Below are 25,555 nucleotides of genomic sequence, written 5' to 3' on the forward strand. Positions count from 1 at the left end.
TTGTTTTCTCATTTTATTCATGTTTCTACTGTGTGTGTTTTCACAACCTTTTTTTCTTATTAACACAATATTGTTATATTGCTTATTAATTCATGCGTATTGTTATTTTATTTTTTAAGAAAGAAATTTGGCACATTTAGAAAAGTAAGAATGCAGTTTGTTGAAGATGTACGATAACAGTAACAAAGCAATTAATACATTCGATTGAAACAATAAAAAACACAACAACTACAACATTCACTCACTACAAAGGGGTGAAGAATTCCAATATTCTACACTTACAGCAAGAGAAACCGCTGCTGTCTTCTTCTTCTTCTTCTTTGTTCATGGGCTTAGACTTCCACGTTCACTCATGTTTTTAGCACGATTGGATTTTTACGTGTATTACCGTTTTTACCCCGCCATTCAGGCAGCATACGCCGATTTCAGGGGAGGCATGCTGGGTTTGTTTGTTTGTTTATTTGTTGCTTAACGTCCAGCCGACTACGCAGAGCCATATCAGGACGAGGAAGGGGGGGATGAAGGGGGCCACTTGTCAAGCGATTCCTGTTTACAAATGCACTAACCCATTACTTGTGTCCCAGCAGGCTTTAGTAAAACTAAATTAATACCTACTGGAAGATTACCAGTTTCCAGTATGTTAAAATAGGCTTAACCTATCTACTGCTGGACTTACATCAGAACACTAACAGATTAAACTATACATGAATCGCGAGACAAGCGGCAAGAGAAGAGATTTTTGGAAAAAATACAGGTGAATGAGCAAGAAGGCAGAAAAAAGAAAAGAATTCATGAAGAAAAAGAGAGCATGACAGGAAAGAGGAACCAAAAATCTACCTAACAGCAAACTAGAAAGCTCCTGCGGTTCCAAAAACAGGAGGGGCTTTTAATTTCATAACCGCAGTGCCCCACTGCGGGAGCATGCTGGGTATTTTCGTGTTTCTATAACACACTGACAGGATCTTTTCCGGGCGCACTTGGTTTTATGCTTCGTGTTCACACGAAGGGGGTTAAGTCACTAGCAGGTCTGCACATAAGTTGACCTGGGAGATCAGAAAAATCTCCACTCTTAACCCACCAGGCGGCCAAATGATCGAATATGACTATTATGCTCACCACCAGAGTTGTTTGCACAGGTAAATGTGCCAAGAAGTCAGATAAAATCAAACCTGCTTCACACACACACAAAAGCAATGGAATGTCAAAAGACACAAATATTTACATCACTCGTAATGGACTGAAAAAAGGTATACACAAGACTCCATGACCAAACAGAAAAGCAATCCTCTGTTCAACCATCCCCTCGTACAAAATAGAACACTTACGGCAGAACTCTTAATTACGGCATTCAGATGTTACACAAATGTTTAATGTCCACTGTTCTGATGCCCGAGTGTTTTTCTACCTATTTCAGAAATGCAGTTTTTGCTGGCATTAATAGACAAAATTTGTCTCAAATCGCTGAAATGTGTATTATTATTTTAGGAGAGTTGTCAAACTGTTTTTTAAGTAGGGGATAAGGTGACGTTAAGGACTGCCTAAAACTTCAGAAAATTGCACAAAACTTTCAGTCATTTGGGCTAATTTGATGCAGAAAATAAATCCTTGCAACATCTATGTATTCCTAAATTTAGAGACTCATGTCATTAAGCTCTTCTCTTTGTTATGTTAATCAGTTGTCTGACTCAAATCTTTACAACCATGAAATCTTTAAAGTGAAGGCAATTCATCGTCTGTGAACAGACTACAAGGTCCTTAGCGTAACAGTAATGCCACCCAACGAAAAATTTGCCAATTCTTGCTTGAAGTGCTAGAGTTGATAAACATAAAGTGTATCAATAGCAAAAAACAACAAAAACAAAACAAACAATACACACTAACAACAACCAACATTTATAAACTTAATTAGTGTATTTCTTTCTTTATTTGGTATTTAACGTCGTTTTCAACCACAAAGGTTATATCGCGACGGGGGAAGGGGGGAGATGAGGTACAACCTTCTTCTTCTTCTTCTGCGTTCGTGGGCTGAAACTCCCTCGTACACTCGTGTTTTTTGCACGAGTGGAATTTTACGTGTATGACCGTTTTTTACCCCGCCATTTAGGCAGCCATACGCCGTTTTCGGAGGAAGCATGCTGGGTATTTTCGTGTTTCTATAACCCACCGAACTCTGACATGGATTACAGGATCTTTTTCGTGCGCACTTGGTCTTGTGCTTGCGTGTACACACGGGGGTGTTCGGACACCGAGGAGAATCTGCACACAAAGTTGACTCTGAGAAATAAATCTCTCGCCGAACGTGGGGATGAACTCACGCTGACAGCGGCCAACTGGATACAAATCCAGCGCGCTACCGACTGAGCTACATTCCCGCCCCTGAGGTACAACCGATGTACACAAGTTTAGCTAAATCAAATGATAGTCATCTTGTAAAAAAACCATGAGTAGTAACCAGTAAGCATACAAAATAATCTGACAATATACCAACAAATTATCAGGACTAAAAAACAAATTAAGTGACCATGGTATATATACAACAAGCTGCTGTGGATCTTGTTTTGTAGTTTTTTTGTATTGGGGACAAAACAACACTTTCACATATCTGTACACGTGAACCTTCAATTGAAACAATTAGACACTTGCTGCATTTGATCACTTCTTCAAAAACTATTTTCGTTCATTCTTTATCGAATATTCTTGGTGTTTGAACGGATGGTGTACAACATTCGATTCCCCCCTCTCTCTCTCTTAGAATTTTCTTTGAGTTCAGAAGCCAATCACACGTTATTTGTATACATTATTATGTCGTTGTACTAGAAATTAATCTTTCAAGCACTTGTGATATCACCGGTTTTCTGTATCTGTCATAAAAAGGGAAAAAGCTCAAAACTTACTCATGCCAACAACACATAATAAAACATACAGCTATATCCACAACACATGCAGCTAGAGTGGAACCCCCTGAGACTTACAACCCCACATTTTAAGACCTTATATATCCACTTTCAGACCATTGTTCTCCAGATTTTCTGTTAATAACGTCTGTAAATCTACCTACATTTTAAGACTCGCGACTCCCTTTTAATTCCGGAAATGCTCATAATTGTTGAGGTCATAAAGGGGGGTCCCACTGTAGCTTGTCTACGAGATTCAGTCTACATATCTTCGGACACTGACAGATACATACAGACACTGACAGATACATACAGACACTGACAGATACATACAGACACCGACAGATACATACAGACACCGACAGATACATACAGACACCGACAGATACATACAGACACCGACAGATACATACAGACCCCGACAGATACATACAGACCCCGACAGATACATACAGCCACTGACAGATACATACAGCCACTGACAGATACATACAGACACTGACAGATACATACAGACACCGACAGATACATACAGACACCGACAGATACATACAGACACTGACAGATACATACAGACACTGACAGATACATACAGCCACTGACAGATACATACAGACACTGACAGATACATACAGACACTGACAGATACATACAGACACTGACAGATACAGCCACTGACAGATACATACAGCCACTGACAGATACATACAGACACTGACAGATACATACAGACACTGACAGATACATACAGCCCTCATTGCTGAATGAAATCATCCAAATTGTGTGTCTGTACAGTAGGCGGCAAAAGAAATCCAACTCATTCGCGCCCACTGTTGCATGTGATTTTTCGTCATTTTTAAATTGTCGTAAAATATCAACCAGATAAGGTACATCAAAAAGAAATACATTTTTGCGATTTTTGTAGCGTGCCGAAGTGACACGTTCGCCTGCTATCACGACTTGCTTGACCCCACCCTGTATAACGCAGTTTATGAGAAGGTAAAAAAAGAAAACGTTTAAATAATATGCACTAATCGAACAGCCAGTATAATATCCTCCACGAATCTGTTTTTCTTTTGTATGTACCTTATCTGGTTGATATTTTACGACAATTTGAAAATGACAAAAAATGACATGCAATAGTGGGCGTGAATGAGTTGCATTTCTTTTGCCGCCTACTGTACAATACCACTGGCAAATAAATATTTTCAGCACAGCAGCTTCATAAACTGTTCAATAAGACAAAGCCCAAATCAAAGTGTATTCAAAGTGTTAAACTTATGCACCATGAAAGATAATCCCGTTAACAATAAGTCCCTGCACACCAAAGTGCAACAGAAGAAAGGGAATGTAGAAATACACAATTTTCCGAAATAACTCCGTCGGGTTTGTATGGGTTGTGAAAGAGTGAATGCCCTTGCTTGGCCTCTGACAAATAACTTCACATGTGCTCCTGTCAACGTGTTTCCAACACACCCCTTGATAGTGATTGGCCCCTCCAATGTTTGTCCACATAAAAAGCAAGCCATTCACCCATTCACAACCCATACAAACCCGAACAAATCACTGTACCACGCATTACCTGCCAATAAACCCGACCAAGTTATTTTCGAAATTTGTCTATTAAAGACTGATGAAAAAAAAATGAGGCAGAATAAGATAAGAATTGGATAAGAGAGATCAGCGTTTTGGCTTTGGATAAAATGGTAGGTGGGGGAGGTGGAGTTGGAGGGGGAGAGAACAGGAGCAAAAAACAATGGAATGGAACAAAGGAATGCAACAAAATGACAAACAGATAGCTGTACTAACAAATAATACTGATTGTTGCAGCAGTAGTTCTTCACTGGGTAGGGTGCAAGCTTGATGCTGAAGTAAGTATGAACATTCATAACCTTTCTTAGTCTCAGCTAAATACAACAGCTGACGAACAGCACTGCATGTGTGCTAACTGCATCATTAGCATGTGAAACAGTTGAAGTAACAATGGAACATGTTTCTTGTCTTTCGTGTTTTCAAAAAGGTTCTTGTAACAACGTGAATCAAATAATGATTTTCAACAGTACTATACTAAGAACTATTATTACCGGTGTTTAGTCAAATACAGTGGAACCCCTATTTTAAGGCTCCCTCCCTTTTAAGACCCTTCTTCTTCTTCTGCGTTCGTGGGCTGAAACTCCCACGTACACTCGTGTTTTTTGCACGAGTGGAATTTTACGTGTATGACCGTTTTTTACCCCGTCATTTAGGCAGTCATACGCCGTTTTCGGAGGAAGCATGCTGGGTATTTTCGTGTTTCTATAACCCACCCAACTCTGACATGGATTACAGGATCTTTTTCGTGCGCACTTGGTCTTGTGCTTGCGTGTACACACGGGGGTGTTCGGACACCGAGGAGAGTCTGCACACAAAGTTGACTCTGAGAAATAAATCTCTCGCCGAACGTGGGGACGAACTCACGCTGACAGCGGCCAACTGGATACAAATCCAGCGCGCTACCGACTGAGCTACATCCCCGCCCCTTTTTAAGACCCTGTTTTCTCAGACTCTCTGTGCACAATCTCTTTAAATGTACTACATGTACCATCTTAAGATTTCCTCCTTTTTAAGACCTGATTTTCTCAGATTTGTGGAGTTCTTAAAAGGGTGTTCCACTGTAGCACTAAAGTAAGACATCTGCTACACAAGTTGTTCAAAGTGCAAGTCTAATACATGAATACAAAAGAACAAGTCATTCTGAAGTGAACAAACATTGGAACCCAACTGTCAATGCCCATTATGTCAGCACACCATTAAGCTTCAGGGGAGTTCAGTTTTCCGGCGCAAAGAAAACCAAAAATTAAAAGGACTGTGTTCAGGTAATTGCACAAATATTCATTGCAACATATTAACTCCATTAAAAAAGTCTGCTTCGATCCTGACAATCTTGCAGTGTTTGCAGATGATACACACAGTAGAAATCCATCATGATATGATACCCTTTAGGTATAAATGTTTGGCTAAATGTATACAAAATATACAGAGAAAAAGTATGTAAAGAATGTGAAAATCTGAGCTTTCAGTCCAGTACTTATTCCTGATCATGATAGATCTTTACACACTTCAACTCTTCCACTAATCATTATGTTACACTCACAATAGACCATCTGTTCTGACATAACTGTTTTCTGACATAACTGTTGGTTGTGAAAGAGTTATGCTGCTTAAATCTAAGGCAAGTAACCATTTCACCATGTAGCGTCTACATGATAGGATGCCTTTTGTTTTGAAAACATGCACATCCGAACGCATTATTCCCTGTGATAGCATATGATTACTTGTCTTTAATTTAAGCAGTGGATCTCTTCTACTGCCCACTGACACATGTACATGTACCTTCGAGTTATTGTCAGAAGTTGTCTGTCCTTGATAATTTTACATTTACAGTCATGCACCTTTTTCAATCATAACCTGTAACAATTTATGAGAAAACAAGGAAGAAAAGTTGATTATTTCTGAGTATTTCAACGAAATGTTCACAACAACAAGCCCACACAATCCTGTGTGTTCATTAACACATCAACAGCTGTTTAATATGCATGCCCACAACATTACCAGAATAACTTGACTGCTTTGGCTAATCTGTTTTGGTTATTGCACAAAAATACATTTGCTCTTAGTGTGTTGAATTAATATACTGTAACATGTTTCATCTACACAAAAATACACAGGAAGTTCCTGCACAGTTTTACAGCCTAAAAGGACACCAATCTATCTTCAAACATCTGAAATTCTAGACCTAATAATTATGCTATTTACAGCTGGAATGTGCAGAATTTTGAAATCAAGTGTTTAACCCCTTCACTGCCTCAGTATAACAGCATTATCCGAACGGTCTATGGGAAAGAAATGTGTTTAGAACCCCTACAAGTACTTGGACAGTGGTTACCTCCCATTTAGTTTTCAGAAATGTCCTGAAATGTTGTTGACACAAATCCCACGTATGAGATACGGTTATGGGCGTAGGACAAACCGAAAATGACCACGTATTACATACGGGGTGGGCAGTGAAGGGGTTAATGATTGTCCTTTTTAAAGTGTAGTAAAAGTGCTAAGTAAAAAAGAAGAAGACAAACGTGAACCTGTTTCTAATCTTCAAAATCTATCTTTAGGTAAAGTGTCAAAACCTGTCCTGACAACCACTTCACCATAACGACCACCTGCCCACAATAACCACTCCAAACGATCCCCGACAATTTTGTTCTGAATGAAATTCATTTTCCCAAAGCTAACAGTAACACCTTTCTGTGATGACCACTTGTGGATGGTCCCTTGGGTGGTTGTTATTGACAGCTTTGACTGTAGATGGTACTTTCTTTCTAATTGCACAAATAAATTGTCACAGATAATTCGCCTTGCACTTCAGTCTCAATATTATACACGTCGCTCACAGCCGTTGTCGGAGATCTCTGATAGTGAAACACTATCCTTGTGAAAAGATGTCTGGGTTTTTGCTCAGAATATCCATGGCAATGCGTTGGTCGTCTGGTGTGTCTGCCTCTTCGACGGATATCGCTTGCAGAATCGTCTGAAGCTCTCTGGATCGGTGACAGTGCTCTGAGTAGGACGAGTTCTGTACCACCTTCTGACATAGCGCCAGGAACGATGACCTTACCTGAAACATCACCAGAGGGCCATTAGACAAAAATATCATGCACGCATACATGCAGGGAAGGATTGGACTATCATCTACATGCAAACATCTACACTCAAACATACATCAATTAAATGCAATCATTGCAACAACAAAAAGAGCATATTTAGTAAAAACAAAACAAAACAAACCAAACACAACAACAACAACAACAAATATTTTCCTTGTTGAACAATTGCTTTCTTTCACACACACACCCATGAACCACATACCTGCATGTATGACTTCCATGCACACACACACACACACACACACACAAGCCAACGATCACAAGCAAACACACACACACACTGCCCAGTTCACCCATACCTCATCTCCAGGGCTGAGGTTGGTCATTCTGCCAACAATGACATCCATCAAGACTTTGGCATCATTGGTGTACAGAAGGTCAGCTGTTGTGAGGTCAGCGTACAGATCATGGAAGAGCTTGAGTACCGAGTTTGGTGGCTGAGGTTTAAAATCGAACGACTTCACTGGGTCATCTGCAACCAGAGTGATACAAAAAGCTACAGACATTGGTGGCTGAGGTTTAAAATCGAACGACTTCACTGGGTCATCTGCAACCAGAGTGATACATAAAGCTACAGACATTGGTGGCTGAGGTTTAAAATCGAACGACTACACTGGGTCATCTGCAACCAGAGTGATACAAAAAGCTACAGACATTGGTGGCTGAGGTTTAAAATTGAACATCTTCACTGGGTCATCTGCAACCAGAGTGATACAGAAAGCTACAGACATTGGTGGCTGAGGTTTAAAATCGAACGTCTTCACTGGGTCATCTGCAACCAGAGTGATACAAAAAGCTACAGACATTGGTGGCTGAGGTTTAAAATCGAACGACTTCACTGGGTCATCTGCAACCAGAGTGATACAGAAAGCTACAGACATTGGTGGCTGAGGTTTAAAATTGAACGTCTTCACTGGATCATCTGCAACCAGAGTGATACAGAAAGCTACAGACATTGGTGGCTGAGGTTTAAAATCGAACGACTTCACTGGGTCATCTGCAACCAGAGTGATACAGAAAGCTACAGACATTGGTGGCTGAGGTTTAAAATCGAACGACTTCACTGGGTCATCTGCAACCAGAGTGATACAAAAAGCTACAGACATTGGTGGCTGAGGTTTAAAATTGAACGTCTTCACTGGATCATCTGCAACCAGAGTGATACAAAAAGCTACAGACATTGGTGGCTGAGGTTTAAAATTGAACGTCTTCACTGGATCATCTGCAACCAGAGTGATACAAAAAGCTACAGACATTGGTGGCTGAGGTTTAAAATCGAACGTCTTCACTGGGTCATCTGCAACCAGAGTGATACAGAAAGCTACAGACATTGGTGGCTGAGGTTTAAAATCGAACGTCTTCACTGGGTCATCTGCAACCAGAGTGATACAAAAAGCTACAGACATTGGTGGCTGAGGTTTAAAATCGAACGTCTTCACTGGGTCATCTGCAACCAGAGTGATACAAAAAGCTACAGACATTGGTGGCTGAGGTTTAAAATTGAACGTCTTCACTGGATCATCTGCAACCAGAGTGATACAAAAAGCTACAGACATTGGTGGCTGAGGTTTAAAATTGAACGTCTTCACTGGATCATCTGCAACCAGAGTGATACAAAAAGCTACAGACATTGGTGGCTGAGGTTTAAAATCGAACGTCTTCACTGGGTCATCTGCAACCAGAGTGATACAGAAAGCTACAGACATTGGTGGCTGAGGTTTAAAATCGAACGTCTTCACTGGGTCATCTGCAACCAGAGTGATACAAAAAGCTACAGACATTGGTGGCTGAGGTTTAAAATCGAACGTCTTCACTGGATCATCTGCAACCAGAGTGATACAGAAAGCTACAGACATTGGTGGCCGAGGTTTAAAATTGAACGACTTCACTGGGTCATCTGCAACCAGAGTGATACAGAAAGCTACAGACATTGGTGGCTGAGGTTTAAAATCGAACGACTTCACTGGGTCATCTGCAACCAGAGTGATACAAAAAGCTACAGACATTGGTGGCTGAGGTTTAAAATCGAACGACTTCACTGGGTCATCTGCAACCAGAGTGATACAAAAAGCTACAGACATTGGTGGCTGAGGTTTAAAATCGAACGACTTCACTGGGTCATCTGCAACCAGAGTGATACAAAAAGCTACAGACATTGGTGGCTGAGGTTTAAAATCGAACGACTTCACTGGGTCATCTGCAACCAGAGTGATACAAAAAGCTACAGACATTGGTGGCTGAGGTTTAAAATTGAACGTCTTCACTGGGTCATCTGCAACCAGAGTGATACAAAAAGCTACAGACATTGGTGGCTGAGGTTTAAAATCGAACGACTTCACTGGGTCATCTGCAACCAGAGTGATACATAAAGCTACAGACATTGGTGGCTGAGGTTTAAAATCGAACGACTTCACTGGGTCATCTGCAACCAGAGTGATACAAAAAGCTACAGACATTGGTGGCTGAGGTTTAAAATCGAACGACTTCACTGGGTCATCTGCAACCAGAGTGATACAAAAAGCTACAGACATTGGTGGCTGAGGTTTAAAATCGAACGACTTCACTGGGTCATCTGCAACCAGAGTGATACAGAAAGCTACAGACATTGGTGGCTGAGGTTTAAAATCGAACGTCTTCACTGGGTCATCTGCAACCAGAGTGATACAAAAAGCTACAGACATTGGTGGCTGAGGTTTAAAATCGAACGACTTCACTGGGTCATCTGCAACCAGAGTGATACAAAAAGCTACAGACATTGGTGGCTGAGGTTTAAAATCGAACGACTTCACTGGGTCATCTGCAACCAGAGTGATACAAAAAGCTACAGACATTGGTGGCTGAGGTTTAAAATCGAACGACTTCACTGGGTCATCTGCAACCAGAGTGATACAGAAAGCTACAGACATTGGTGGCTGAGGTTTAAAATCGAACGTCTTCACTGGGTCATCTGCAACCAGAGTGATACAAAAAGCTACAGACATTGGTGGCTGCAGTTTGAATATCTTGATTCACTGAAGTTATATCTAAAGTCAGATAGCAATCCCTGAGTCCGTAAGACTCTAGCCATAAACTTGCAACCTTTAACAATTGCTCACATATAAATGGGAGTGTTCAGAAACTGACATCGATTTGACTTTGGAAGACCAGCAATCTACTATATAATACTGGTAGGATTTTCGGTGGTTTTTCGATTCCTGTCACCAAACCGCGCGGATTTGTGCCTTCTCCTTCGGTTGCTATGCCAACGTGACCCAGGAAATCGATTCCGCTAGGTCCCGACTTCCAATTTTGTCCACGAACAAAGTTTGAAGAGGTTTGTCTCGCAAATTTGAGCAGACAAAGTGAACTTTGACCTGAACTTTGACATCGCGGCGAAAGAGATCTGTGATTGGTTCTTCTTCAACTTTCGGTTCGACTAAACACGCGACCGCACCTCAGACGAACCTAGCTGTGTGTTTTATTTCTCTACCCCAGACGAACCTAAAATAATAAGAAGATAGATAGATCTGTTTATCTGTTAATGGAACTCCAAAATATTCCATAGATTTGTTTACTAAACAGTTCGAAACATTATCACCTGATAAGTCGCCGTATAACCTTATAGGTTCCAGCGACTAAATATTTTCCCCCGGTTCAACCATAGACATGTACGTCATCATGATCTCCCCTTAATTTGACCGTTATTTTGGCTGTCTTAGTGAAATGGTAAGATATATCTCTATGTTTTTTACATGTAAGTGTTCGGAAAAAATACAGTTATAGCAGCTATGTACAAAAATAAGCAGCATATGCTCTTTTCGCCAAAGTAAAGTCCTTTTTTCTTCTGGTTTCTTATATGTGTCACAGCACACCGCAAGCTTTTAGGCGAATAGCAAGTGAGTGGTATATATATATCATCAATTTTATAGTAGATAACGGTGTAAAATACTTACCATGTTCATGTCCGTTATACGTTTTCAATATTCCATATGTGTCATTTAATTGTGTGTTGCTTGATGCCATGTATGTATGTGTGTGTGTGTACATGACTTTAAATAAGCATGGATGGATGTGTGCACTCGATTGTGTGTGTGAACCATGTATATATTTTCTGTTGTCAATGTTGTCAATTAGATATGTTATACTATGCGTTTGAATCATTAAGTATTTTAGATTTTCTGTTGTCAATGTTGTCAATTAGATATGTTATACTATGCGTTTGAATCATTAAGTATTTTAGACGTCATACTTTTTTTCGTATCTTCACGATGGCTTTTTACCCGTTTAAATTTTAATGCTTCCAACTTTCAAAGCGCTGCACGGCTGGGAAGAGATGCGCACTTTTATCACTGTTGTTCATGTAGACGTAATCATGGATTCATGCAAACGTCATACCTGCTGTATTTTATTTTGTTTGTTTGTATAGTCGCGTGCGGTCGCGCAGTCTTTTTGGTCAGTTCCGATTACCTCCCATTGATGCGAAAACCTATATGACTGTTTTTTGTTATTTTTCTCTCTGTTAATTCACCAGTGGCTATGTAACATGTGTTATACCTTATAGGTTCCAGCGACTAAATATTTTTCCCCGGTGCAACCATAGACATGTACGTCATCATGATCTCCCCTTAATTTGACCGTTATTTTGGCTGTCTTAGTGAAATGGTAAGAAATATCTCTATGTTTTTTACATGTAAGTGTTCGGAAAAAATACAGTTATAGCAGTTATGTACAAAAATAAGCAGCATATGCTCTTTTCGCCAAAGTAAAGTCCTTTTTTCTTCTGGTTTCTTATATGTGTCACAGCACACCGCAAGCTTTTAGGCGAATAGCAAGTGAGTGGTATATATATATCATCAATTTTATAGTAGGTAACGGTGTAAATTACTTGCCATGTTCATGTCCATTATACGTTTTCCATATTCCATATGTGTCATTTAATTGTGTGTTGCTTGATGCCATGTATGTATGTATGTGTGTGTGTGTGTACATGACTTTAAATAAGCATGGATGGATGTGTGCACTCGATTGTGTGTGTGAACCATGTATATATTTTCTGTTGTCAATTGTCAATGTTGTCAATTAGATATGTTATACTATGCGTTTGAATCATTAAGTATTTTAGACGTCATACTTTTTTTCGTATCTTCACGATGGCTTTTTACCCGTTTAAATTTTAATGCTTCCAACTTTCAAAGCGCTGCACGGCTGGGAAGAGATGCGCACTTTTATCACTGTTGTTCATGTAGACGTAATCATGGATTCATGCAAACGTCATACCTGCTGTATTTTATTTTGTTTGTTTGTATAGTCGCGTGCGGTCGCGCAGTCTTTTTGGTCAGTTCCGATTACCTCCCATTGATGCGAAAACCTATATAAGAAGATAGATAGATCTGTTTATCTGTTAATGGAACTCCAAAATATTCCATAGATTTGTTTACTTAATTTTTAAAAGATAAGTTCGAAACATTATCACCTGATAAGTCGCCGTATAACCTTATAGGTTCCAGCGACTAAATATTTTCCCCCGGTGCAACCATAGACATGTACGTCATCATGATCTCCCCTTAATTTGACCGTTATTTTGGCTGTCTTAGTGAAATGGTAAGATATATCTCTATGTTTTTTACATGTAAGTGTTCGGAAAAAATACAGTTATAGCAGTTATGTACAAAAATAAGCAGCATATGCTCTTTTCGCCAAAGTAAAGTCCTTTTTTCTTCTGGTTTCTTATATGTGTCACAGCACACTGCAAGCTTTTAGGCGAATAGCAAGTGAGTGGTATATATATATCATCAATTTTATAGTAGGTAACGGTGTAAATTACTTGCCATGTTCATGTCCATTATACGTTTTCCATATTCCATATGTGTCATTTAATTGTGTGTTGCTTGATGCCATGTATGTATGTGTGTGTGTGTGTACATGACTTTAAATAAGCATGGATGTGTGCACTCGATTGTGTGTGTGAACCATGTATATATTTTCTGTTGTCAGTTACATATGTTATACTATGCGTTAGAATCATTAAGTATTTTACACGTCATACTTTTTTTCGTATCTTCACGATGGCTTTTTACCCGTTTAAATTTTAATGCTTCCAACTTTCAAAGCGCTGCACGGCTGGGAAGAGATGCGCACTTTTATCACTGTTGTTCATGTAGACGTAATCATGGATTCATGCAAACGCCATACCTGCTGTATTTTATTTTGTTTGTTTGTATAGTCGCGTGCGGTCGCGCAGTCTTTTTGGTCAGTTCCGATTACCTCCCATTGATGCGAAAACCTATATGACTGTTTTTTGTTATTTTTCTCTCTGTTAATTCACCAGTGGCTATGTAACATGTGTTACAGAATTGCACCGGTGTAAGGGTTAACATTTTATTTTTCACCAAGAGAATATAATTCATTATATGCGGGATAATGTGCGGGGGGGGGGGGGGGGGGGGGGGGGGGGAGGGGTGCAAACAACATTTTCACAAGCACATAACCAACAAAATGACATCGCATGCGCAGCACACAAAGTGCGTAGCACGGGTACCACTAGTTAACTGGTTAAGCTTGACAAGGACATGCACATGATTATCAACTATGTGCCTCCACTCTTCATCCATGCATTTAGACTTTTTTTTAGATCCGTGTTGCGTCTGCTTTTTGTTGCCTTTTGTGTTTGTTTGTTCCTGATGAAGCTTACATAAGCGAAAATGTGTACTGTCTTGTGCTGTTCTTGTATCGGTAAGTACAGATATCTTTTGTTTTTTAACGTGTTTTTTTTAGATGATCACTTACCACCTCTGTTAATGAGCACCATGATGTGTTCAGTGAAAACTTTGGGTGTGCCAAAAGCCGCCAACGACCTTAGAACGACATTGGTGTCCACAGAGGTCAGGTGAAGGTTAAAGGCCAGGACGAAGGAGATCAGCAAATCCACAGCACCATCTTCAAACTGCTCTGTTGGTGGATTTTCTATCAGGTTCAAGATGTGTAGGAAGAACTCTTGGTTAAACCGCTCTGAAAATAAGAAAATAAAATAAGAAAATAAAATCTTGCAAAAATAAGAAAAAGATGGCCTGGCTATAAATACGTTTTAAGTTAAACTCCTGTCCTTTTTCAATGTAAACCTAAAAGATGGGATCCCTTTCTCTGTGTGTGTCATACACACACACACACACACACACACACACACACACACACAGAGACGCATACACACATGTGTGTACACACCATCATTCCAATCAGCAAGACCATAACTAGATTGGACAGCAAACAAAGAAACATGCACACACAAAAAACACAGAGAAATACATGTACATAAGGAACAATCAACCCAGTTACAGTGGACCCTCCCTTACAATCAACCCAGTTACAGTGGACCCTCCCTTACAATCAACCCAGTTACAGTGGACCCTCCCTTACAATCAAACCAGGTACAGTGGAACCTCCCTTACAATCAAACCAGTTACAGTGGAACCTCCCTTACAATCAAACCAGGTACAGTGGAACCTCCCTTACAATCAAACCAGGTACAGTGGAACCTCCCTTACAATCAAACCAGTTACAGTGGAACCTCCCTTACAATCAAACCAGTTACAGTGGACCCTCCCTTACAATCAAACCAGGTACAGTGGAACCTCCCTTACAATCAAACCAGTTACAGTGGAACCTCCCTTACAATCAAACCAGGTACAGTGGACCCTCTCTTACAATCAACCCAGTTACAGTGGAACCTCCCTTACAATCAAACCAGTTACAGTGGAACCTCCCTTACAATCAAACCAGTTACAGTGGAACCTCCCTTACAATCAAACCAGTTACAGTGGACCCTCTCTTACAATCAACCCAGTTACAGTGGACCCTCTCTTACAATCAACCCAGTTACAGTGGAACCTCCCTTACAATCAAACCAGGTACAGTGGACCCTCCCTTACAATCAACCCAGTTACAGTGGAACCTCCCTTACAATCAAACCAGTTACAGTGGACCCTCCCTTACAATCAAACCAGTTACAGTGGACCCTCCCTTACAATCAAACCAGTTACAGTGGACCCTCCCTTACAATCAAACCAGGTACAGTGGAACCTCCCTTACAATCAAACCAGTTACAGTGGAACCTCCCTTACAATCAAACCAGGTACAGTGGACCCTCCCTTACAATCAACCCAGTTACAGTGGAACCTCCCTTACAATCAAACCAGTTACAGTGGAACCTCCCTTACAATCAAACCAGGTACAGTGGACCCTCCCTTACAATCAACCCAGTTACAGTGGACCCTCCCTTACAATCAACCCAGTTACAGTGGAACCTCCCTTACAATCAAACCAGGTACAGTGGACCCTCCCTTACAATCAACCCAGTTACAGTGGACCCTCCCTTACAATCAAACCAGTTACAGTGGAACCTCCCTTACAATCAACCCAGTTACAGTGGAACCTCCCTTACAATCAACCCAGTTACAGTGGACCCTCCCTTACAATCAACCCAGTTACAGTGGACCCTCCCTTACAATCAACCCAGTTACAGTGGAACCTCCCTTACAATCACACCAGTTACAGTGGAACCTCCCTTATAAGACCTTGCAAAATCTCAGAAAATCAGGTCTCAAACAGGAGGGAGTTCTAAACGGGGGGTACATGTACAGGGGTTATGAACAGAACGTCTGAGAAAACAAGGTCTTAAATTAAAAGGGAGGGAGTCTTAAAAAATAAATTTGTAAGGGGGGGGGGGGGGGGGGGTTCACTGTATTACAAGACATTATCTGTACCTGAGACAGCTAGGGAAACATTGTCCCCAGTAGAGAAGATCATGGTCATGACCAGGGCAATGTAGCACACTCGCTGCACATCTGAAACAGTGGGACCAATTGAGCATACATAAAATCTTTTCATAGACCATGCACACCTACATATATTTGAAGAACATGGGTGCCACAAACTTTCAGAATGTGTATGCTTACTGGAGATATCTGTTTATATTTAATTTGTGACATGGAATACAGCAGAAGAAGTTTAAGACCTATGAAATACCAACCTCAGTGAATCAGAATGATTAAATCTATCTTCAAATCTGCATATAAATTAATTGCAAGATAATCTCTGCGATCTGTATCTTACCAAAAGCGAAAGTCTGCACAAGCATTCCAAATTTGTACGATCTGAGCCAGTCTCAGTATTTTTCTCTTTACTTGGTTTTGAAGCTGGCTTTTTGCTTCATCTTACATTCCAGTCACTTAGTTTTCCAAAGAAGCAAGATTTATTCTCTTCTCTACCTTCATGGTGCAGCTGCAGCTCTTGTCCCAGCTCCAGAGGAAGCACAGAGTAGAGGAGCTGTAGAACCACTTCTCTCTCCAGCGCACACACAGCTCCGAACACCTTCAGTAGCAGCAGACACAGTCCTCCTCGCATTTCCTGAAACAATAGTCAATGTGTGTAAAATGTTCCTGGATATAGACCACGTTCTTCTTCTTCTTCCGTAGAGGACTGGGTTCTCGCGAACGTCTCAGAGTCCTGCGGTTGGGTCACTGTTACCGAGAGTGGCTAGCTCCGGCAAACAGGGAGATTAAAAAGGTGGGGAAAACGTTAATAACATGTTGCGCATTGCATATTCTCTGATGTCTAGGGATATTATTAAACTTTCTTTGTAGGGGGGGTGGAGAGGGGGAAAAGAACAATCTACACTCAATCCCAATACAAGGAATTGTCTTACAAAACTTGCGCAGTTTCTCTCAGCAAACTCACAAAGAAATGCCCCACTTCTCACAGACAAGACAGACAGACACAAAGAGGATAAAACAAACCTGTTCTTTTCATGACAAACACATCACAAATTTGTGAAAAAGAATATTGCTTCTCTGGTCAAACCTTCTGTAAATTTACTTCTTTTCTTACTCAATTAGTTTAATTACTTTGTCCCATGGCTGACTTTTTCCTCGTCTAACACTAGACCAGCAATTACTTCAGTGCCTTCAAAGTGTACTTGTGTCACATGACTCTTAGCTCCAGCTTAGACATTAATTCATTAACAATGATGAAACTATTTAATCTGAGACTAAGGAGTGAAAAATGTGCACAGTGGAGTCAACCTACCATCTGATAATACTGCACAAGACTGTGAAGAATCTCATAGTTGTCTCTGGACACAACTTTACGACAGATGGAAGGCTTAGCATTCTCCTGCAAAATAAAAAATGGAATTATTATAGACAGACATGCAGTTACAAAGTAATTAGAAAACCCCCAACTTGAAACCAGATTTTTTTTGTCTTGTGCCTTTGTTAGACTACTTCATATCATATGAGTGTTCATTCTTGCTGCCAAATGTTGAGCTTTGTTCTCCTGAGAACAAAGCCGAGATATTTCTTCTTGAATTTGTAGTTTTCCTTCTTTTCTAGTAGAGCAATTTTCTGACGGTTGCAGATGTGCAGCGAGTGTGCTATGCTGCCCTGGTCATGACCATGATCTTCTCCGCTGAAAACTCCCACCTATGTCATATTCAATATGAAATTGAAGGTTGGCAAGCCAGTGTAAGTGCATCTTAAAGGATATTGTAAGGTCTGAAAAGGTTGGCAAGCCAGTGTAAGTGCATCTTAAAGGATATTGTAAGGTCTGAAAAGGTTGGCAAGCCAGTGTAAGTGCATCTTAAAGGATATTGTAAGGTCTGAAAAGGCAAAAACAAGGACTGCTTCCATGAGGACTACCGTACTTTCCGGGTCATAAGGCGCGACTTTTTTCCTCGAGTTCGACCCCTGCGTCTTGTATAACGAAGCGTCTAATCCGTGTATGAAATACGAAAAAAATCAAAGAGACCGCCTGAGTACCAGTCAAACAACTTGTGATAATGCATGTTTCAGCTACTAGGTACTGCCCTGGCCAAGTTTCCTCGGTCTCTCAAGCCACCCAGCTATCACAATGCCTGCCTTTGATCTGGCCGCACACACAGAGCACACATAATTATTTCCACTCTGTTAAACTCGGTCACTGACCCGGTGCAGGAAGTATTTCCTCTCTCAGATATGACAGGGGAACCACCTCTCATGGCAAAAACTGGGTCATTGACCCCTGGGAAGAAGGTCGTGTCTATAAACAAGGCCACCCAGCTATCACAATGTCTTTGATCTCGCCGCACACACAGAGTTCGACTCTGTTAAACTCGGTCACTGACCCCGAAGCAGGAAGTGTTTCCTCTCTCAGATATGACAGGAACCAACTCTCATGGCAAAAACTGGGTCATTGACCCCTGGGAAGAAGGTCGTGTCTATAAACAATGGACCTGGCTTTGATCTCGCCGGCTTATTTTCATTCTTCGACTACCGGTATACTTTTTCAATTTTGGTGCGCCCTATCGGCCCCCTGCGTCCAATGGGTGACTGGATTACAAATTTTTTTAAAAAGAAGGGGGTGCGTCTTAGATAACGAAGCGCCTTGTCACCCGGAAAGTACGGTATATGCTTTTTAGCAAGACTGAGCAAATATGATGCAGCAATTGCAGTAATATATATGCAGTAACAATTAATGCAAACAAAATAATTCTCACCAGAATCGACAGCAGTTCCTGCAGATACTCCTTGATGATTGCCTCGTCTTCGTGCAGCGCCCAGCTTCTCTGCTGAGAGTCGTCTTTGCAGGCCGTCAGCTCGGAGAAAATCACGCTCATACGCTTGGCATCATGACTGGTTATGTCCTCGTCTGATATGTCACGCTGCAAGAAAACAAATGTATTTAAAACAATTGTTGTATGCCATCATATACAGTGAAACGCCCCTTTTAAGACCTGACAAATCTGTGTTGTGGCAGAGTGGGTAATACAGGCAACGGACAGAGGTCCCAAAAAGTACATACCTTACTTTAAAGGGAAGTGAAGCCAGTAAAATGACAAACCAAATTAAAAGCTCAACATGTGATCTCTAAAATGCCAAGAAGTTGGAAGCAGAAGTAAGAATAAAGTGCTGATTCTGTTTCACAGGACATACACAAAGCTTAAAGAGTTACATTACAACTCACCCCAAAATGAAGAGAACCCAACAGTCTATCCATCAGGCCTTCCAAAGCTGGCACCTTGAAGCCGACATATCCTAGAACCGTTTCCACGGCTACTTTAGACTTGTCGAAACTTAGCCCTGTGCTTTTACGAACTTCTTCCAACAGTTCTGGTCCAATTTTCTCTGGCAAATCCACAGTCTTCAGCAGTTCTTGCAGGTCAGCAGTCTTGGTCGGTGAACTGGAAGCGTCAGTTTTACCTGTCGGAGATGGCAGGTTATTTTCAGGGATGTGTTGACTGGGAGTATGGTTGCTTGTTGGAGATGCAGGTTGACCGTTGACTGGGGTCGGGTCGGCGTAGTTTCTATCAGATTCTGTCAGCGTGTGATTGAGTTGCTCCATGGTAGCGGCATCAGGTGGGGGTGGTAGAGCTTCTGTCATGTCACTAGGGCTTTGAACTTGGTTGCTGGAGACTGAAGGAGGGGGTGGAGGGGCATGGGCATGGTTTGCTGAGTGGCGTTGTTGGACTGCACAAAACAGAAGTAAATTTACATAGTTGTAATTCTGACATCAGTGGGGCAACAAATCTGAATGATCAAATACACATGTACAAAACAATAATACTTTCTCAATATTTTGAGAAATGTAAGTACTCGATGATAGTGTAACATGATACACACCGTTTCTATCCCATTGCTTAAAAGGGATTAAAAAAAATAAAAGCTAACACATTCAAATAAATAGTACCGTACTTTCCGGGTCATAAGGCGCGACTTTTTTCCTCGAGTTCGACCCCTGCGTCTTGTATAACGAAGCGTCTAATCCGTGTATGAAATACGAAAAAAATCAAAGAGACCGCCTGAGTACCAGTCAAACAACTTGTGATAATGCATGTTTCAGCTACTAGGTACTGCCCTGACCAAGTTTCCTCGAACTCTCAAGCCACCCAGCTATCACAATGCCTGCCTTTGATCTGGCCGCACACACAGAGCACACATAATTATTTCCACTCTGTTAAACTCGGTCACTGACCCGGTGCAGGAAGTATTTCCTCTCTCAGATATGACAGGGGAACCACCTCTCATGGCAAAAACTGGGTCATTGACCCCTGGGAAGAAGGTCGTGTCTATAAACAAGGCCACCCAGCTATCACAATGTCTTTGATCTCGCCGCACACACAGAGTTCGACTCTGTTAAACTCGGTCACTGACCGGTCACTGACCCCGAAGCAGGAAGTGTTTCCTCTCTCAGATATGACAGGAACCACCTCTCATGGCAAAAACTGGGTCATTGATCCCTGGGAAGAAGGTCGTGTCTATAAACAATGGACCTGGCTTTGATCTCGCCGGCTTATTTTCATTACGGTATACTTTTTCAATTTTGGTGCGCCCTATCGGCCCCCTGCGTCCAATGGGTGACTGGATTACAATTTTTTTTAAAAAGAAGGGGGTGCGTCTTAGATAACGAAGCGCCTTGTCACCCGGAAAGTACGGTATTCAATTATAAAGAAAAACAATACAAACCCAACCATAGCAAATATAAGAAAAAACAACAACAAAAACCATGTTCTTATCATCAACTCTTTCTTCTTCCAGTGCTATTATATTTCAGCTTCTTAAGTCTTACAAAAACACACCGCCCCTGTACGTCTTATGATACCAAACACAACCACCTGCAAATAACTGAACAAACAAACTAAGTGGCCAGGTAACAATGTCAGGAGTGGAGTGTGTGTGACTGTGTGTGATTTGGGGTTTGAGGAGGTAGAAAATAAAGTCACAGCCACCTTCAACATTTGCAGGTGGTGGTGGGGCCTTGCGGCGTTCAGACTGCCGACGAGGCATCTCTTCTGATGGCGACCTTGCCTGTTTAAGTCCTGTGACATCTTCTGACCTAGACCTTTCCAACGGTGCTTTTGACAGCAACTTTTTCTCAAGGTCCTTTCTGTGTTGCACTAGCTTTCTGTAAAATAAAACACAATGGCAATGCCATGTTCAAAACACTTTCACAAGATAAAAGAAAATAACCACACACTTGAGATTTAAGTTTTAACATGCAGAGTATAGTCGTCAGCATAGAAATGATCATACCTTTGTCATGAGCAAGTAAATATACTATCAAGGAAAAAACCCCAACCCAACTCGCATTGCATAAAACAATCAGTGAATCACAGAAGGATGTTGTTGTTGTTGATAGCAGTACATGTAGCTTCTTACTTATGCGTAGAATTGAAGCAATTTCTGAATATATGCTATGCCAACGATAAAACACTCATTATGCAGCTGACTTTAACATTAGACAGTATACATTAATTGGATCTGTGATCCAAACATGGCTTTTGGTCAATCGAGATGGAAGTTTATTCCACTCGCCCTACGGGCTTGTGGAATAAACTGCCATCGAGATTAACCAAAAGGCATGTTGGGATCACAGATCCAATTAACATATCTCGACATTCACTGGTCTTAGGGTTTTTGTTTTCAAAGAAGAAAGAAACTTGCTTGAACACGGACCACTTCTCCGAGCAAAATCAACAAACCTAATCACTCGCATTCCACCTCAAGGTCTCGGCCAACCAAGACTATGGCATACTCGTAGCAAAGCCGCCGAATGGTACCGTAAACCAAGAATAGTGACGTCAGAGAATAGAATGTCGTCTTTTGATTTGGAACGTGACGTGTTTCAGAACTTCTTCTGGACAACTCGGATGGTCTTCTGCGTAGTGGTTGGCACGAGATTCTTTTTCTTGTTCGACAGTTCATCCTCCGATACTGTAGCAAAACGTTTCATCTTTTTTTTCACTTTCGAGTATGCGGACGACTGAACTTGACCGCTAAAAAGTAGTCCTTTTGGAATCATTACGCCGAGTCTGAACATGAGGTCTGAACATTGTTTTTAGGCAGGATCTAGGTGAAAGCGAGGCTGTTCTTATCTCTGTATACAGTCGAGAGAGAGAGAAATACATGTCAAGACATTATCTATTGTCCATACAATCTAAATTGTTCATGAAAAATTGTGGCTCGGCTGCTCTTAAAAAAGCTGCACACACACAAAAATAATATAATATCAAAACATCAGACATACATCTGTCCCTCTGTTCAGACACATCCCCCGCCCCCGCCCCCCTCACACAGACAAACATATGGACACCCCCCCCCCCCCCCCCCACACACACATAAAGGAAGATAAAAAGGGACTCTCACTGTAAAGCAACTCGCTGCTCATGAGAATATTGTCCTTCACCTTCACCGGCTGCCAGCAAGTGTATGGCTTGTATTGACCCATCCACAAACCTCAGCACGTCATCGCCATTTGTCTGCACACCGACATGCATGCATGAAAGGCTTATTGATGTTGTTAACCCCTTGACTGCCTTAGGACGGGTATAACCGTCCTGCACTTGTGCATTATTTCCATGATTAGATACTACAAGAAGAGCAAACGCTCGATCGAGGCACTTTCGCAGTTCTGAATATTATATGAGGCATCAGATGGACAGGAAGAAATTGCTATTCACAACACAATGAGTCACGTTCACATAAAATTTGAGCCCGGTCACTTTTATAGTTTCCGAGAAAAGCCCAACGTTAAGTTGTGTGTTGCCGAACAGAAAAGGCTAGTTATCTCCCTTGTTTTTCTGATAACGTTTGTAAAAGGCTACAGATGTAAATACTTTGATGTAAAGAATAATCCTACAAAGTTTCAATCACATCCGATGAACTTTGTCAAAGATATAAAATGTCTAATTTTTCCTTTGACGCTGACCTGTGACCTTGAAAAAGGTCAAAGGTCAACGAAACCATCGTTAAAGTGTAGAGGTCATTGGAGGTCACGACTAAACAAAATATGAGCCCGATCGCTTTGATAGTTTCCGAGAAAAGTCCAACGTTAAGGTGGTGTCTACGGACGGCCGGCCGGACAGACTAACACTGACCGATTACATAGAGTCACTTTTTCTCAAGTGACTCAAAAAACAGATTCTTGGTTGAATTTCCTTTAAAAATAACATAGGTTTTACTTTCCTACTTACTGCCAGTTTGGAGCTAGAATTTTTTGTGAATTATGTAGAGGTTACATGCCGAGTCTCAGTGATTATTAAAAATAATGGTCGAAGTTAGCGGATCATGAAAAATGCGAGCTTCAGCGAGCTTTTTCATGACCGCGAACTGAGACCATTATTTTTAATAATCACTGAGACGAGGTGTGTAACCTCTTTATTCCTCCTTTCTTCAGTTATTCCAAAAAACCAGGAGTTTTTGTGCGAAAGTTTGATCGAATCCGAATCACTCAACCAGTCAACCTGCGCAGGCGATCGATTAATGCGCGGTTGTATAGTTCCGTGCAAATCATTCCATTCTGTTAACACTTCTTTTCAGTTTCCCTGTTTTGGACAAAAATCAAGTACACAGATATGCTGTTATTCTGCTGTGGCGGTAAAGGCAGATATTGTGTGTTCTGTTTATGTTTTAGTATCGCTTAGTAAATGTTCTTTCGTCAAATGGGACTAGCAGACGAACTTTTGCACCCGTGTTCCAACGTTAATTACTGTATGAAGTTCAGTTTTCTGGGGAAAATAGTGTATGAAACCGCTTTATGTTGTTTAAATTGATGAGATGTGTGCATTTGGTTGCGTGTGATCTGTTTATAAAATGAAATATTGTTGAAAACTGACCGTCGGATTGCAGTCAGTGTTGTCGAAGAAACTGCGTTAAAAGAAGGGGAACTACTCTTGTCGCCAGAGTATGAGTTACTTGCCTTGGGAATTTGCTTGTGATGAACGGTTTGTGCACGGCAGATCTAGATTCAGAAAACAACCGAACTCATGGATTTTATATGGAGATTCATGTGTTCAGGCCTGTAGTTGTTAATTTAAATGCAGTATGTTTGTATTGTTTGCTCCAGAGATGTATACTTCGTACGTATAGAGCGTTCGGAACTTTTCAGTCGCAAAAGTAGTACCGAAACAGAACAGCTTCTCAACCCATTGCACTATCGAGGATTCAGGCTGTTGCTGGCTCGTTATTTGTTTGGTTGCTGGGTCATTATCGAAAAATAACTAGCTCTACAAGTTTACAGAGGTAAAGAAGCAGAGGGGGGAATAATACACCCCGAACTCCAATATTCCCTGGCAGTCAGGAAGTTTTGATTGGCAGCGAAAGGGTTAATACATTTAAAATCGCAATTTGGCAACCAATCGAACAAACACAGATTGAGACAGAGATCGAGGCAGACAGAGAGGCAGGCATAGACACACATGCAGACACACACACGATACACACACATGCTCTCTTTGAAGTGTGATTGTGAGTTTACATGTATCAGATTGAGCTCGATCAAACCAGACAAAGAGACATGCATAAACAAAAAAGTTGAGGAAAACAAGGTTTCTGCTACAAGGTCATCTGGTACTAGCCTAATGCTAGGAAAACAACATAGTCACATGAATTTACATTAAAGTGACTACGTCATTTAAAAAAAAAATCTTTGAACAAAAAATGTTTTCTTGAAGTTGAACAGTACCTTATCTTAAAAGTTAACTGAAGCAGACAGACTAATTCTGGCTTTACTCCGCACGTACAAAGTTAAAGAATTACATACAAACCAGACTCATTGATCAGTACAACAGAAAGAAACATGGGTTGGGGTAGAGTAACTGGATTGAGTTACCTGTACTGGTTTAACGTAGTTGCAAGGGACGTTTCCGATTTCGCCGAGTCCATTTTGAGCTTGAAACCAGTCTTTGTTGATACTTTTAATGACCGTGAATTGATCGCCGGCACGAAATGACAGATAGCCCGGCAGTGCGCTGTTATACTGGTACAGTGCTCTGAACATCTTGAACTCTTGGGAGCTATGAGTTATGGCCACATTTTCTCACTGCGAGGGCCCGAATGAGATCAGTTTTCACTCATCGAAGTCTGCCTTCAGATTCAGGAGGTGATGGTGGCTGCCATATTTAATCACAAAATTTGCAAAATGTGGATTTGAGAAAGTATAAAAAGAAATATATGT

The 25,555-nt window shown here is 41.0% G+C and overlaps 1 protein-coding gene across 1 annotated transcript; it reads right to left on the minus strand.

The window, feature by feature from the left end:
• LOC138963922 (NCK-interacting protein with SH3 domain-like) lies at positions 1 to 25,490 on the minus strand. The gene is made up of 11 exons (XM_070335782.1): positions 25,211 to 25,490; positions 22,747 to 22,859; positions 21,330 to 21,505; positions 19,568 to 20,070; positions 19,101 to 19,265; positions 17,654 to 17,740; positions 16,837 to 16,975; positions 16,333 to 16,413; positions 14,360 to 14,581; positions 7,894 to 8,066; positions 1 to 7,545 (listed from the first exon to the last, which is right to left on the minus strand). The coding sequence occupies exons 1-11, from the start codon at positions 25,376 to 25,378 to the stop codon at positions 7,354 to 7,356; spliced, it is 2,019 nt and encodes a 672-aa protein (XP_070191883.1). The 5' UTR covers positions 25,379 to 25,490; the 3' UTR covers positions 1 to 7,353.
• Positions 25,491 to 25,555: the final 65 nt, after the last annotated feature.

Source organism: Littorina saxatilis, linkage group LG4, assembly GCF_037325665.1.
Source record: "Littorina saxatilis isolate snail1 linkage group LG4, US_GU_Lsax_2.0, whole genome shotgun sequence".
NCBI lineage: Eukaryota > Metazoa > Mollusca > Gastropoda > Littorinimorpha > Littorinidae > Littorina > Littorina saxatilis.

Excerpts from the sequence above, each read along its gene's own strand:
- LOC138963922 (XM_070335782.1), bottom strand. The coding sequence starts at position 25,378 with ATGTTCAGAGCACTGTACCAGTATAACAGCGCACTGCCGGGCTATCTG. Across the intron at positions 22,860-25,210 it reads ACTACGTTAAACCAGTACAG|ACAAATGGCGATGACGTGCT; the intron begins GTAACTCAATCC and ends GTCGGTGTGCAG. Across the intron at positions 21,506-22,746 it reads GAGCAGCGAGTTGCTTTACA|AAAGCTAGTGCAACACAGAA; the intron begins GTGAGAGTCCCT and ends TTTATTTTACAG.